Below are 14,975 nucleotides of genomic sequence, written 5' to 3'. Positions count from 1 at the left end.
AAAGAAGAGCGGAATATTTATTTTCTCTCATGGTTAGCTGACTGCGTTAGCTGCCCAAATTCAAATTCTATTTGTCACACACACACAACCATACACAGTATGACATGGGGGTGAAATGATTGTAGCTGTGCAATGCCCGACCATTAAATGACAGAAAAAAGTTTTACAGTATTTACAATTTATAATCTATAATCTCATAATCTTCCTAGCTTTGGTCTTGCACCGCTTGGTGTAGATGGACAGCAGGTCAGGGAGCTCTGATTGAATGATGCGTTCGGCCGAGTGCACCACTCTTTGCAGATCTCGTCTGTCGTGCTTGGTGCTGTTCCCGAACCAGGTGCAGATGTTTGCCGTCAGGACGCTCTCGATGGTGCAGGAGTAAAAGTTCTTGAGCACCTTCAGTGGCAGATGGAAGTCTCTAAGTCGTCTGAGGAAGAAGAGACGCTGACGGGCTTTCTTAACCAGGGTGTTGATGTGACAGGACCATGACAGGTCCTGAGTGATGTGGACACCCAGGTATTGGAAATTGTCCACTCTCTCCACTGGCGTGCCACTGATGATGACGGGATTGTAATTCCTCGCCTGCTTTGTAGTGAAGTCCACGATCAGCTCCTTAGTCTTGCTGATGTTTAGGAGGAGGTTATTCTCCTGGCACCAGTTCTCCAGGTTCCTAATCTCCTCCAGGTAGGCCGTCTCGATGTTGTTGGAGATCAGGCCCACAACAACAGTGTTGTCAGCAAACTTGACAATGGAGGTGGTGTCTGATGTGGCTACACAGTCATAAGTGTACAGTGAGCACAGCAGGGGGCTTAAAACACAGCCCTGAGGCACTCCAGTGCTGAGTGAGATGGAGGGGGAGACTTGTTTTCCAACCCTCACTGATTGGGGTCTGTCTGTGAGGAAGTTGAGGATCCACTGACACAGTGATGAGCTGAGTCCTAGATCCGTCAACTTGGTGAAAAGCTTAGAGGGAATTATTGTGTTGAATGCTGAACTATAGTCCACGAACAGCATCCTAACATAATTCCCTCTGCCAGTGTCCAGGTGACTCAGGGATGTGTGGAGCAGGTGAGATATGGCATCGTCTGTGGAACGATTAGTCCGGTAAGCAAACTGAAGTGAGTCGATGGTAGCAGGAAGTGAAGAAGTGATGTGATCTCTCATCAGTCTTTCAAAACACTTCATCACAATTGAATTCAGTGCTACTGGACGGTAATCATTGTGGCAAGCGGGCTGTTGTTTCTTTGGAACAGGAACAATAATGGACTGTTTGAAGCACGTGGGAACCACTGCTTGGGCCAGGGAAAGGTTGAAGATCTCCCTGAACACCGGTGCTAGCTGGTCAGTGCAGGCTCTCAGGACCCGGCCAGGGATTGCATCTGGTCCTGCTGCCTTCCTGGTGTTCACCCTCCTGAAGGTGTTCCTCACAGCATGCTCTGTGATGATAAATGCATTTTCTTCACTGGTGCACTCCGAGCGTGCGCAGCCGTTTGTTGTTTTAATTGCTGCGGCGTCAAAGCGAGCATAAAACATGTTCAGCTCATCAGCCAGTGAAGCATCGGCATTCATCATTGAAGAAGCTGGTCGTTTATAGTCCGCAGTCCTTTCCACAGGCTCCTAGAGTTGCACTGTCGTAGCTGTGACTCTAGTTTTTCCCCGTAGCTCCGCTTTGCCTTTCTGACCGCACTGCGCACGTTGTAGGACGCAGCCTTGTATAAGGTCCATATTACCGGAGACGAGCTCTTCATTGTAGCCAGCGGTGCGTGATCTCAGAGCGTCACGGATGTTTTTATCCACCCACGGCTTCTGGTTGGGAAACATTCCGATAATAGTTCTTTCTGCTGTGTCGTCCGCTAGTTTCCCGATAAATCCCACAACCGCTTCCGTAAACATGTTGATGTCATCAGAGCTGTGCCGAAACATGTCCCAGTCTGCGTCATCCAGTGCGTCATCCAGTGCGTCCTGCAGCGCGGCCACTGATTGGTCCATCCAGCGAGCAACCTCCCTCCTGATTGGTGGTTGCTGCTTTAGCCTTTGTTTGTAAGCAGGCATGAGGAAGATGGCGGCATGGTCCGATTTTCCAAATGCCGGCAGGGGCTGAGCCTTGTAACAGTTCTTGAACGGGGTGTAGCAGTGGTCTAATGTCCTTGTGCCCCGGGTGGGGCAGTTGATGTGCTGGTGAAGGTTGTGAAATGTCCGTTTGAGATTCACTCTGTTAAAATCTCCCATAACACTGAGTGCAGCATCTTGGTGAAGTGTTTGTTGATGTGTGAGAGCCTCATGCAGCTCACATAAGGCAGTGTCCGAGTCCGCGTGAGGCGGAATGTAAACAGTGCAGGCAATGACCGCAGTGAATTCCCGAGGGAGATAGAAAGGGCGACATTTAATGATCAAAAGTTCCACATTGGGCGAGCAAGAGCGTGTGAGTGGGGAGATGTTTGTGCTGTCGCACCATCTGTTGTTCACCATCAAACACACTCAACCACCTCTTTTCTTCCCCGACTCCATTGTCCTGTCCATGCGGTAAACCGAAAAGAACCCCGCCGGCTGCACGGCGTGGTCTGGTATCGCTGGGTTCAGCCAAGTCTCGGTGAAGCAGAGGAGGTTGCAGTCCCAAATGTCTCTCTGGAACTTGATTCTGGCTCTGAGGTCATCAAGCTTGTTCTCGATGGATTGAACATTGGCTAGCAGGATACTGGGCATGGGTGCGCGGTGTGCACGAGCCCGTAGCCTGTTCCTGATGCCGGTTCGTTTCCCTCGAGGCCGTCGCTTAGGGTCGCGTCCTTTGTTCTCTCTCAGGATCTCCTTTGGCCAGGTTGGGTCTGGAGTTAAACATGGTGAAATGTTCGTGTATTGTAGACCAATAGAAACCAGAGTGTCTCTACTGTAGCGAATTTGTGTGTTTTGCATGATGCCCATGCAAGATTATGGCAGATATAGCAAAAAGTGACGAAAAACCGCAAAAAGTGGAGAAGTTGGGGCAGAGCATCCAGCACTGCAGCAGACCTCACCGGCGCCTTTTTGCCATTTTGCCCAAGTGACGTACGCAAGTTTTCGAGAGTTAGACCAGAGGACGAGGTCTGGTCACAGAGTTGTTGTTACGATCTCTGTGGGAAAAATTAGCCTCTGATCCAAGTACACTTGCATCTGCCAATCCCTGGCAACCTTCAGCGGGCCCAGGTCTGGGGTTGAGGGGCTTGTCCTCGGCTTGTCTCCTTCCTGGACAAATGTTGATGAAAACTGAAGCTGCTCTTGGTTCATGAAAGGTTGAGCGATGATGGATTTTCTTTTGCACTCAACTTTCTCGGCTAAACAACTGAGAACCTGGTTGTGTCCCCATGTGTATCTGCCCTGAGTAAGGCTAGTCCTACAACCAACCAAGATGTGCTTGAGTGTTGCTGGGACTGTACACAGGGGACAGGATGGGTCCTTTCCAAACCACAGCTGCAGATTTATTAGGGAAGGTAGCACATCGTATGTCGCTCAGATGATGAAACTTAGTCTATTAGACTCCATGCCCCAGATTTCACTCCATGAGAGTTTCCTCTTTTCCATACTCTCCCAATTCATCCAGCGACCCTGCTTGGCCAGTGCGATGGCTCTGGCATGTCTGGCTGTTTCCTCCTGTCGACGCACCTCCTCCACCATCAGTTACAGATGCCTGTTGCCACCGAGGTGTTACTGCGCCAAGGCCAAATCCTCCTCTACCCTGTTGGACGTGACCACATCACAGTGCCGAAGAGCGGATTTCGCCTGTAGCACAGATGTGGCTGCGGTCCACCTCCTCCCCGTTGCTAGGGTGGGAGCAGTGCCTCTCACTATGGGGTCCCGGGAGCCCGTGAGTGACATCTCAAGCCTTACTTTTGCACATTTAATCTCCTCAACCAGGCTAGGGATAGGCAATGACAGTATCCCGTCGCTGTAGAGTCCAACGCTGCTGAGGCATTTGGGAAGTCCGAGCCACTTCTTAATGTAGGAGCTCACTAGCCTCTCTAGTTGATTGGCATGATTGAGTGAGACCTCGTACATTGTCAGCGGCCACAGTAGTCTGGGTAATAACCCAAACTGGAAGCACCAGAGCTTCAGTTTCCCTGGGAGTGCAGTGTTGTTAATCTGCTTGAGGTCATCAGCCAAGATCTGCCTTAGTTGTTCTAGCTGCCACGTATCATTGAGGTCTGCATTATACCACCATCCCAGGCTCTTTATGGGCTTCTCTAAGACTGCTGGAATTGGTTCTCCACTGATATAGAATTGCTAGGCTGTCAGTTTTCCTTTTATGATGGAGATACTGCAAGATTTACTTGGCTTAAACTCCATTTTTGCCCATTCTATGTTTTCCTGGAGCTTCTGTAGCAATCGCCTAGTACATGGTTTTGTTGTTGTAATGATGGTCATGTCATCCACGTAGGCCCTAATGGGTAGAAGACGAAGGCCACTCTTGAGTCTCTCACATCCCACTACCCACTGGGATGCCTGCATAACCAACTCCATTGCCATGATAAATGCCAGAGGGGAAATTGTGCAGCCTGCCATAACTCCAATTTCCAGGTGCTGCCAAGGAAATTGGAGTTATTAGTTATTATTAGTTATTAGTGATGTGTGAATGATGAGCAATACCTTTGTAGAAAGGCAATTTATAAAGTTCGTCCATTTACTAGTATAAAGGGCAGATCTGCCAGATGCAATGTGGTACGTGCTGAACAACCCACTCAATATGCTGTCTACGTCTGAATATAGGTTTGAAACCTTATACCTTAAATTGCCCACCCCAAATAAAAAATAAAACTTCGTTTACGCCCATGGAGCTTAACCTAAACCTAAATCCTTGACTTTAATCCCACGATTTTTAACAGCTTCTGAGCTTTCTTAATATTATTATACGTTTTAGTGGGGAACGCTGCCTTGTTTATTGTTGTGTCATGAAGCCTTATGCAAACTGCAAGAAAACAGAGGCACCTGTTGCTACTTTTTTTCCATCTTGTTCTGTGTGTGTAAGGTTCTTCAATGAAAATAGCTGCAGAGTAACTTGAAAGTAACCCTAAATTTAGTTGATTTTAATGAATGTAAATTAAAATGTAGTGCTTGTGTTGCCGTCTTAGGTTATCAGGTGACTGTGCAGTTAGCTATATGGGAGTAGGGAGCAGACATGATTAATGGGGAGTCACGGATTACACTACACTCGTGGTTGGCTTTCTATTTGATTTATTCAAAGCAGTTAAGACAATATAAAGTCAAACTATAAAATCATTTACAATCACATCAAACAAAGTTCCAGGATTCAGTGCCATATGATATATTTTTTCCTCCACATACACTGTATATAAAAAGATGGAGATGGAGGCAACCACCAAGACATTAAGTATTATTTCCGAGAAGCGTGGTGTGTTGAAACTTAGCTGTTTTGAAAACAGATGCAACAAATGAGGGGTGGAGCCCATTGAGGAAACTGAGGGATGCTCCTATGGTAGTGACAAGCCAACTACACGGCTAACACCAAATACTAATATGGTCATTCGATTCTAACACCAGGCTATAAGGCACATCCTGTACAAGTGTGATGGATTCTGATGTGCTACAAACACACGATTCACTACAAGTTATACCCCAAAACAATTCCAGCCTTATCTTGAAGTCTTGGCATCTCTTCAAAGAAAGGTCTTAAACCAGTGTTTTGTTGGCTGTGAGCTGTAGAAAGACATTAATTTCTGTTCAGGACTGAGGTGTGATATGACAGGATCATTCCAATAAAAAACACAGTGATGCATAATTACATGGTAATTAAATACTATAACCCATTTCTGTCAATACATCGCCCAAAATTATACACACAACATCATTATTATGCTTGAAGCTATCGGCTGTAAAGTACTAATCAAGTCCATAAATGAATCAGGACATTCAGCATAGTGTAAATCATGATTTAAAGTTAATTCATCACTCAGCCACCAAAGCAAAGTTATCAAACTGGGCCAGTTCAAATGAGCGTGTTCCTATGGCAGCCCAGCCAGCCTTTGGGGTCAGTATCACAGCATTCTTCCACAGAGGGTATCCATTCAGTGACCCTGATGCATACTGTCCCTACAGTAAAGAGAAAAACATCTTTACATTTTCAAATCCGTGCAAAAAGGTAGACTTTTCATAGGCTAATTCGTAAATTAATGTGGCTGTGACAAGACAGGCATATTGCTGAAATGTTCAGTTACAGTGTGTCAACACAATAACCTACACCAGAAAGGACTGTTCCTGCACAGCTACCAGAAAGCAGGACTGATTACTGCCCCAGTTAACTGTGTCGTCAAGGTTATAATCCTTCACTTTTATTTTGTCTTCATATATGATCACAAACTGTTTACCTTGCCTTTTTTCAGTACAACCTCAAGTGTGACGTCTGTTATTTCTTGATTTTGACATACTGTATTAACACACCTACAAATCTACAAATCACCTAAAAAAAAAAAAACCTCCACATAAAATCCAAGTAGGAAAAAGGCAGATTTTTTGCTCTGTCTTGCTAATACATCATCTTAAATCTCTCATGTGATTTAGATGCTGACTCAAAATACTATTGATAATGACAGCAGCTAATCTGAGTTGATCTAATCTCCAAATCCTAACATGGTTTATTGGATTACAAACTCCTTTAATCATCATAACAGTGGAAGAAGTGAGAGTATAAAGAAACATTAGAAATAGTAAAAAGTGTCTACTTACTTTTACAGTGAGTGACAAGGTGTACCAGCTATGTACCTCAGTACCAGACTGTCCCTCTGCAAGTACAGTCTCGCCAACTGTTGACAAAAGAACAGTGATGAGAGGCACAGAAACAACAAACTGTCCAACTATGGAAATTATGGAGAAACTGTCTACGAAATAAAAGACTATAAGTGATGATTTTGGTTTTCAGTTTGGAGTTAAGTGTGATGAACCAATTCAATTCTATTTTATTTATACAGTGCCAAATCTTAACAGCAGTGGCCTCAAGTTTCTTTGTCAGTACTGTCAGTACTCTTGCTGCAGGATTTTGGATCATCTGAAGGCTTTTCAGGGAGTTTTTAGGACATCCTGATAATAATGAATTACAGTATTCCAGCCTAAAAGTAATACATGCATGAACCTGTAATTTCAACATCACTCTGAGACATGATATTTCTCATTTTAAAGATATTGCACAAATGGAAGAAAGTAGTCCTACATATTTGTTTAATATGCACACTGAAGGACATGCCCTGGTCAGAAACAACTACAAGATTCCACACAGTGTTACTGGAGGCCAAGGTACTGCCAATCAGAGTAAGCCTCTGGTTAGGTACTATATTTCTAAGATTTTTGTTGCCGACTATAATAACCTCAGTTTTATCTGAATTCAGAAGCAGGAAATTAGGGGTCATCCAACTCGTTATGTCTTTTAGACATTCCTGCAGTTTAACTATATTGGTGTGTCATCTGGCTTCATGGAAAGATAAAGCAGGGTATCATCTCTATAGTAGAGCTGCACGATTAATCGTTAGAAAATCGCGATCTCAATTCATACTTATGTGCAATCTCATTTCCAAATAACAACGATTTTTTTAAAAAAAAGAAAAAGGACGACGACAATTGTACCGCATTTTGATCCGGGACATAATCTGCATGAAAACAAGCGCTCACTCTTCCTGCTCAACAAATGACAAGGGCGGAGCCTTATACCACGTGATACAGAAGCTGGCTGCTAAAAGTGGCAGGGAAAAAACAACCGAGAGCACGTCAGGGATGACGAGAAAGTGACTGGAGAAAATCCATCCCGGTCAACCACCCAAACATGTTAGGAGTTGGGTTCTGGTTATGTGGTGTTTTTGTCTGTATGTGTTTTTTGGTGCCTCCCTTTTTGTATAGGTAGGCGGGGCAGTGAGTCACTGAACCTGGCACACCTGTTACTCATCAGATGCTTTCCTCAGAAGTGTTCTTTAGGAGCTACCTGACAGAAGACTAGTGTCGGAGTATTGGCGTTTTTTTGGAGCGTCTGAAATTCTGCCCCTGCCTGCTGGAGCCCTTGGATTATTTTTGATGACTGTAAGGAGTTTTGTTTGCGCCCTAGGATTTTGCCTCGACTGGTTTGTTTTTTCATCTGGAGGTTTTGGCATCAAACAGTATCAAGTAAGCTCTCCAACTCTCTGCAAAGTTTACTTTAAGCTTTTCTTGGTTATCGGGCAAGACCCTCCTAATTCTCGTCCCTCTCCTTTTTTAGATCGAGTGCACTACCTGTGTGTGTTTTCGTCACCTGCACATCCTGGCTCCGCGTCCCCATTCATACACTGTTGTATATATTTTGTCCTTGTAAATACCTCCCCCTCACTGTAAATAAACTGTCTTCACCGCAACTCTGCCTCCGTGCGTTCTGCTTCATGGGTCCATCTGCATTTGCCATAACAAAACATCAATAACGGGAACCTTATACAGCGCTTCCCTATACCCGTCGAACTCCCGCAGGCACAAAGAAATTACGGAGGCTATTACTTATCACCTGACCAAAGATATGGCTCCCATCAACACTGTGCAAAACGAGGCATTTAGGAAAATGATCAACACCCTAGACAAACGCTACACAGTGCCGTCCCGCAACTATTTTTCTATTGTTGCACTACCTGCTCTATACACACAGTGTCGAGCAACGGTGGAGACGGAATTTCAAGCAGTACAACGTTTTGCGGCAACGACAAAATGTGAGACATTTGTTGTTTTTATGTTTATTTATTGTTGTTATGTTCAGTCTCAACTGTTCCGAAGTTGATGTGCAGTTAATAAGCACAAGAAATATTTATACTGGAAAAGAAAATTGTGAGAGAATCGTGATCTCAATTCTAAGCAAAAAAAAATCGTGATTCTCATTTTATTCAAAATAGTGCAGCCCTACTCTATAGTACTGAAAATGTATGATATGCCTTCTAATGACACTTCCTAAAGAAAGCAAGCATAATGTACATACAATTAGCCTAAGCATAGAGCCCTGTGGAACTCCATAATTAACCTTACTGTATGAAGAAGACGACTCCTTAACAGGAAAAATTGGAGTCTACAGGGAGTGCAGAATTATTAGGCAAATGAGTATTTTGTCCACATCATCCTCTTCATGCATGTTGTCTTACTCCAAGCTGTATAGGCTCGAAAGCCTACTACCAATTAAGCATATTAGGTGATGTGCATCTCTGTAATGAGAAGGGGTGTGGTCTAATGACATCAACACCCTATATCAGGTGTGCATAATTATTAGGCAACGTCCTTTCCTTTGGCAAAATGGGTCAAAAGAAGGACTTGACAGTGTTACGACTGTGACCGTAATTGTGTGTGAATTTGAGTGTCCAGGTGCTCCTCCGGGATTGGTGCATCCAGGGTGGATGGCTCACACCGATTGGCTGAGGACTGGGAGGCAGCGGATAAGAAGAGACCGCCAGGGACTGCCAATTCATTCATCCTCGGCCCAACCCAACCGGCAGACCGTTCACTGTGTCAAATATTATGTTAATGTAAGAGCATGTAGGGGTGGACCGCCTTTTTGGTTGATCAGTTTTCTCCTGTTTTTGTTAGGCAGGGAGGAAAGTGATTGTCGTTTGGTTTAGTTCTTTTGAGTAGGTAAGTTGTGTTTATCCCTGAGATAGGTTACTTTTTGTTTGTTGTTTTGGCCTTGGGTTCACCCTGAAGTTATGATATGCTCCCTTCCTTTGTTTAACTGCACTTATTGTAAATAAATCACCGTCACAAAGTATTAAGTGTGTGACGTGCTGCTTGGGGTTGGACGGGGATGGATCACCCTTTATGTTGTGGTCTGGCTGCGCCTAGACGGGCCATAACAACAGGCTCAGAAAAGTCAAAAATAGTGAGATATCTTGCAGAGGGATGCAGTAGTCTCAAAATTGCAAAGCTTCTGAAGCGTGATCATCGAACAATCAAGCGTTTCATTCAAAATAGTCAACAGGGTCGCAAGAAGCGTGTGGAAAAACCAAGGAGCAAAATAACTGCCCATGAACTGAGAAAAGTCAAGCGTGCAGCTGCCAAGATGCCACTTGCCACCAGTTTGGCCATATTTCAGAGCTGCAACATCACTGGAGTGCCCAAAAGCACAAGGTGTGCAATACTCAGAGACATGGCCAAGGTAAGAAAGGCTGAAAGACGACCACCACTGAACAAGACACACAAGCTGAAACGTCAAGACTGGGACAAGAAATATCTCAAGACTAGGGATGGGTATCGAAAACCGGTTCTTGTTGAGAACCGGTTCCCACTGTTTCAATTCCTTGGCATTGTTTGCCATTTTTGCAAACGATTCCCTTATCGATTCCAGTCGCCCCTAATGACATCACCACGTTGCGGAGCATCATTTACCTGGCAGGAAACACGGCGCCTAAGCGGCTTAAACGCTCAAAAGTTTGGTTAGAACTTTACGAGAACGGATGACAACAGGGCAACTTGCAATACTTGCAAAGTAGATATTTCATTTAAGGGAGGAAACACTACGAATATGCAAAAGCATTTGCTCACAAAACACACGATAACCTTAAATGAATGTCGTGTTTTTAATTCCGCTCCGGACTCGTGAATCTCAGCCCAGCAGCAGCGGTAACGTTTGCACGTCCTCTCCCATTAATGCAGCAGGTAAATAATCACCTAACAGTGCATATTATGTTAGCGCGATCTGCCTTATTACAAAACCTGCCATTACTGTGCATTTAGTGACCATGATGAGAGAGACAGACAGAGTCTGGCTGGCTCAGATGCTGGCAGTTCTCACTGCAGTCTACCGGTAGCGTCTCCTTTCAGGCCAGGATAGACAAATGTCACCGAGCAGTGACTAAGTTTGTGGTAAAAGGCTTGAACCCATTTGCCACAGCAGATGTCCCCGATTTTCAGTAAGTGAATGTGTTTAATTGTAGGCAGGGACATTACTGGATATTCTTGCGTAATTGCTACAGAATAATTTATGTTATACTTTGTTATCGCTACAGATGAATATTTATTTTATTATTTTAGATTTACAATTGTGACACCCCATGCTACTCCTAAATTTCTATCTTGTTCAAAGAGAAGATATAAAACAAAGTTCTAAGCTATTCGACCTTAGTGATCTCCTTTTTTTAAAAAAAGAATCGATAAGAGAATCGATAAAGAATCGAATCGTTAAACAGAATCGAAAATGGAATCGGAATTGTGAAAATCTTATCAATACCCATCCCTACTCAAGACTGGTTTTTCTAAGGTTTTATGGACTGATGAAATGAGAGTGAGTCTTGATGGGCCCGTGGCTGGATTGGTAAAGGGCAGAGAGCTCCAGTCCGACTCAGACGCCAGCAAGGTGGAGGTGGAGTACTGGTTTGGGCTGGTATCATCAAAGATGAGCTTGTGGGGCCTTTTCGGGTTGAGGATGGAGTCAAGCTCAACTCCCAGTCCTACTGCCAGTTTCTGGAAGACACCTTCAAGCAGTGGTACAGGAAGAAGTCTGCATCCTTCAAGAAAAACATGATGTTCATGCAGGACAATGCTCCATCACACGCGTCCAAGTACTCCACAGCGTGGCTGACAAGAAAGGGTATAAAAGAAGAAAAACTAATGACATGGCCACCTTGTTCACCTGATCTGAACCCCATTGAGAACCTGTGGTCCATCATCAAATGTGAGATTTACAAGGAGGGAAAACAGTACACCTCTCTGAACAGTGTCTGGGAGGCTGTGGTTGCTGCTGCACGCAATGTTGATGGTGAACAGATCAAAACACTGACAGAATCCATGGATGGCAGGCTTTTGAGTGTCCTTGCAAAGAAAGGTGGCTATATTGGTCGCTGATTTGTTTTTGTTTTGTTTTTGAATGTCAGAAATGTATATTTGTGAATGTGGAGATGTTATATTGGTTTCACTGGTAAAAATAAATAATTGAAATGGGTATATATTTGTTTTTTGTTAATTGCCTAATAATTATGCACAGTAATAGTCACCTGCACACACAGATATCCCCCTGAAATAGCTAAAACTAAAAACAAACTACAAACTACTTCCAAAAACATTCAGCTTTGATATTAATGAGTTTTTTTGGGTTCATTGAGAACATGGTTGTTGTTCAATAATAAAATTATTCCTCAAAAATACAACTTGCCTAATAATTCTGCAATCCCTGTATTAGATGAATGTAATTCAAACCACTGCAGTGCAGTCAGCCATGGAGCTACTCCAGCGCTCCATTAATAAACAGCTAACAACGCACCCGGACTGCGCTGTGACCATGGCAGGAGATTTTAACCATGCAAACCTGAAATCTGTCCTGCCTGGATTCTTTAAAAACTTGAGCTTCCCAACAAGCGAAAACAACACACTTGACCAGGTCTACACCAACATCCCAGATGCTTACAAAGCCACCCCACTGCCTCATCTTGGACTCTCAGACCATCTCTCTCTGTCCCTGATCCCTCCCTTTAAACCTCTAACTCAAAGACAAAAAACCATCTGTAAAAACAGTACGAGAGTAGACCATGGAAGCCACCACTGCCCTACAAAACTGTTTTGATAACATGAATTGGCGTGCATTTGCAGAAGGATCAGACTTGTGGGGCCACACATCTGCTGTACTCTCATTCATCAACTTCTGTAGCGAGAGTGTAACAACAACAAAGACTGTTAAAGTGTTCCCGAACCAGAAGCCATGGCTCAACAGTGAGGTGCGAGCCCTACTAAGAGCATGGGACAGTGCCTTCAGATCAGGAGACCAACAAAGAGGCACGCCAATCTCTGCTTAAACGCATAAAAGAAGCCAAGTGGAAATACAAACAGTGCATCAAGGAACACTTTAACACAAACAATTCCAGAAACATGTGGCAGGGGATCAAGACACTCACTGGCTACAAGGACAGTCGCACACAAACAAACTCCCCGGACATCACCTTACCTGACACCCTAAACCAGTTTTTTGCCCGCTTTGACCAACAAAACAGGGACACCAACACCCATCCTGCTGTTTCAGAGAGGGACGACATGCTTTAACTGCTGTAATAGAATATTATGGGCGGCTTTCCGGATGTGCTTCGCCGTGTGAAGACATGCGTGCAGAGGCTCCGTGTAAAGGTAGTCAAAATAGTGATATCGCCAGTTTGCTACCATTTTGAGGAAGCTCGTTTAATACGATTCGTGCTTTGGAGTGAACGAGGGTGCTCACGGGGCAATTTATGACCGAAAATGTCCAACCGACAGACCCGTGCCGGCGTAGAAAAGTTGCATGCGGATAGCAACCCTGCCGCCGCAGCTAGCAAAGCCAATGCTAGCCCAGCACACGTCGACAACATGCCTCAGTGGGCTCAAGACATGATGTCAGAGATAAAAAAAAAAAAACGAATGCTGGGATTACAAAATACAGAGAGGAGACAAAAACCGAGATCATGAGATGCAAAGAGGAAATAGAAAAAGGAAGAAAAGAGTCCAAAGCCGAGATGGAAAAGTGGGCTAAGAGTGTGGAAGATAACACTAAAGCTCAGTTTGAGTTGCTACGTGAGGAGGTGAGGCTGATAAGCGAGACGTCCATCAGTCTGGCTAACGAGATGGAAGCGCGGAAAAAAGAAGTGGATGACACGCTGAACGACCAGTCTGACAGTATAACCAGCATGGAGACGAAACTGAAAGAAATGGAGAAGGAGATGCTGAAGCTGAGGAGACGTAGTGAAGACCTCGAGGCGAGATCGCGACGCAACAACATACGCATCGTGGGGGTAAGAGAAGGGGCTGAGACAGGCAAGAAGCCGCCGGAGTTCATAGCTGGACTGCTGAAAGAAAAACTGGGGCTATCAGTGACACAGACGCTTGACCGAGCACACCGAACACTCGGCGCGAGACGAGACGGAGCCGGGGCTCCACCGAGAGCGTTCGTGGTGAGATGCCACTACTATATAGAGAAGGAGGAGATACTGAAGAAGGCGAGGGAAATGGAGAGAACGCCAGAAGGTCGGAGTGGACGGATTCACATCTTCCCAGACTACACCCAGGAAGTAAACAACAAGAGAGCAGCCTTCAAAGAAGCAAGGAGCCTCCTGCATACCTGCGGGGGGGGGTCAGATATGGGCTCCGTTATCCGGCAACGCTGGTGATTACACCAGAAGGGGGACAAACGAAAACCTTCGAGACCCCAAAAGACGCCATGGAGTTCATCAAGAAGACGCTGACTCCCGGGTGAAGTATATGGGCTGGTCTGAGTTTGGCTAAGTATAAGGGCTACACTGGTGTAAGGACTTAGTCTCAGGAAAGATATTGGTGATTAGATTTTGCAATATTGGTAAAGTACCACCTCATTTTATTGTTTTATATTTGAATATTTTGTTTAAGAAATGATGTGGCCCTGCTTTATACTACTTACACGTTATTTTTGTATTACTGGATTTTATTTTCAAAGATCTTTTTGCTACAAGCTCCCCCTACTGTTTTTTTTTTCCCCCTCCTTTTAGGAGGTGGGTAGATTAGAGGGTGATATTATATTTTTAGAACCATGGGATATTTTGCACGGAGCCGCACACGGTAGGCTTGGGGTGTAGGAGATGGTGGACCGGTTGGCCACGAGAGTGCTTGTTAAAGAGCACTGTGTTTGGGTTCATGTTCATATATGCAATGTGTTGTGTGTTACTTTTGTATGTGTGTGTGTGTTGTTTCCCCGTTTTTTCCCAGACACCGTCCCTTTATTTTTTCTGTTCTTGCTGCCAGACCTTCAGGATGTGATCCAGATAGTGGACGACATAGGAGCGTAGTGGACATGTTGGGCTGTGGACTCCTGGCATGGCACCAAACATGGATGTGAGCGGAATGGGCACAAACTTGATGAGCTGGAACGTAAGGGCGATCAACAAACCGGCTAAACGGAGTAAGATCTTTTCATATTTAAGAGACCAGGGAGGAGAGATAGTATATTTGCAAGAGACACATTTGTTAAACAGTGACCACCTCAAACTGTGTAGGGGGGGGGATTCAACCAGATCTAT

At 44.7% G+C, this 14,975-nt stretch overlaps 1 protein-coding gene across 2 annotated transcripts in view; it reads right to left on the bottom strand.

Moving 5' to 3' along the window:
* Window positions 1–5,185: 5,185 nt before the first annotated feature.
* The window catches only part of galcb (galactosylceramidase b), a 53,755-nt gene continuing 43,965 nt past the window's right edge, over window positions 5,186–14,975 (bottom strand). For both annotated transcript variants that reach the window (XM_040049144.1, XM_040049143.1), the window contains exons 16-17: window positions 6,712–6,788; window positions 5,186–6,078 (exon numbers count right to left, since the gene is read on the bottom strand). In XM_040049144.1, coding sequence (XP_039905078.1) covers window positions 5,935–6,078; window positions 6,712–6,788 — 221 coding nt within the window. In that variant the 3' untranslated portion in view covers window positions 5,186–5,934. The remainder of the gene's footprint in view (window positions 6,079–6,711; window positions 6,789–14,975) is intronic.

Source organism: Simochromis diagramma, unplaced genomic scaffold, assembly GCF_900408965.1.
Source record: "Simochromis diagramma unplaced genomic scaffold, fSimDia1.1 OVJJ01000426.1, whole genome shotgun sequence".
In the NCBI taxonomy this organism is placed as follows: Eukaryota; Metazoa; Chordata; class Actinopteri; order Cichliformes; family Cichlidae; genus Simochromis; species Simochromis diagramma.
This window is presented reverse-complemented; position numbering and strand designations above follow the sequence as displayed.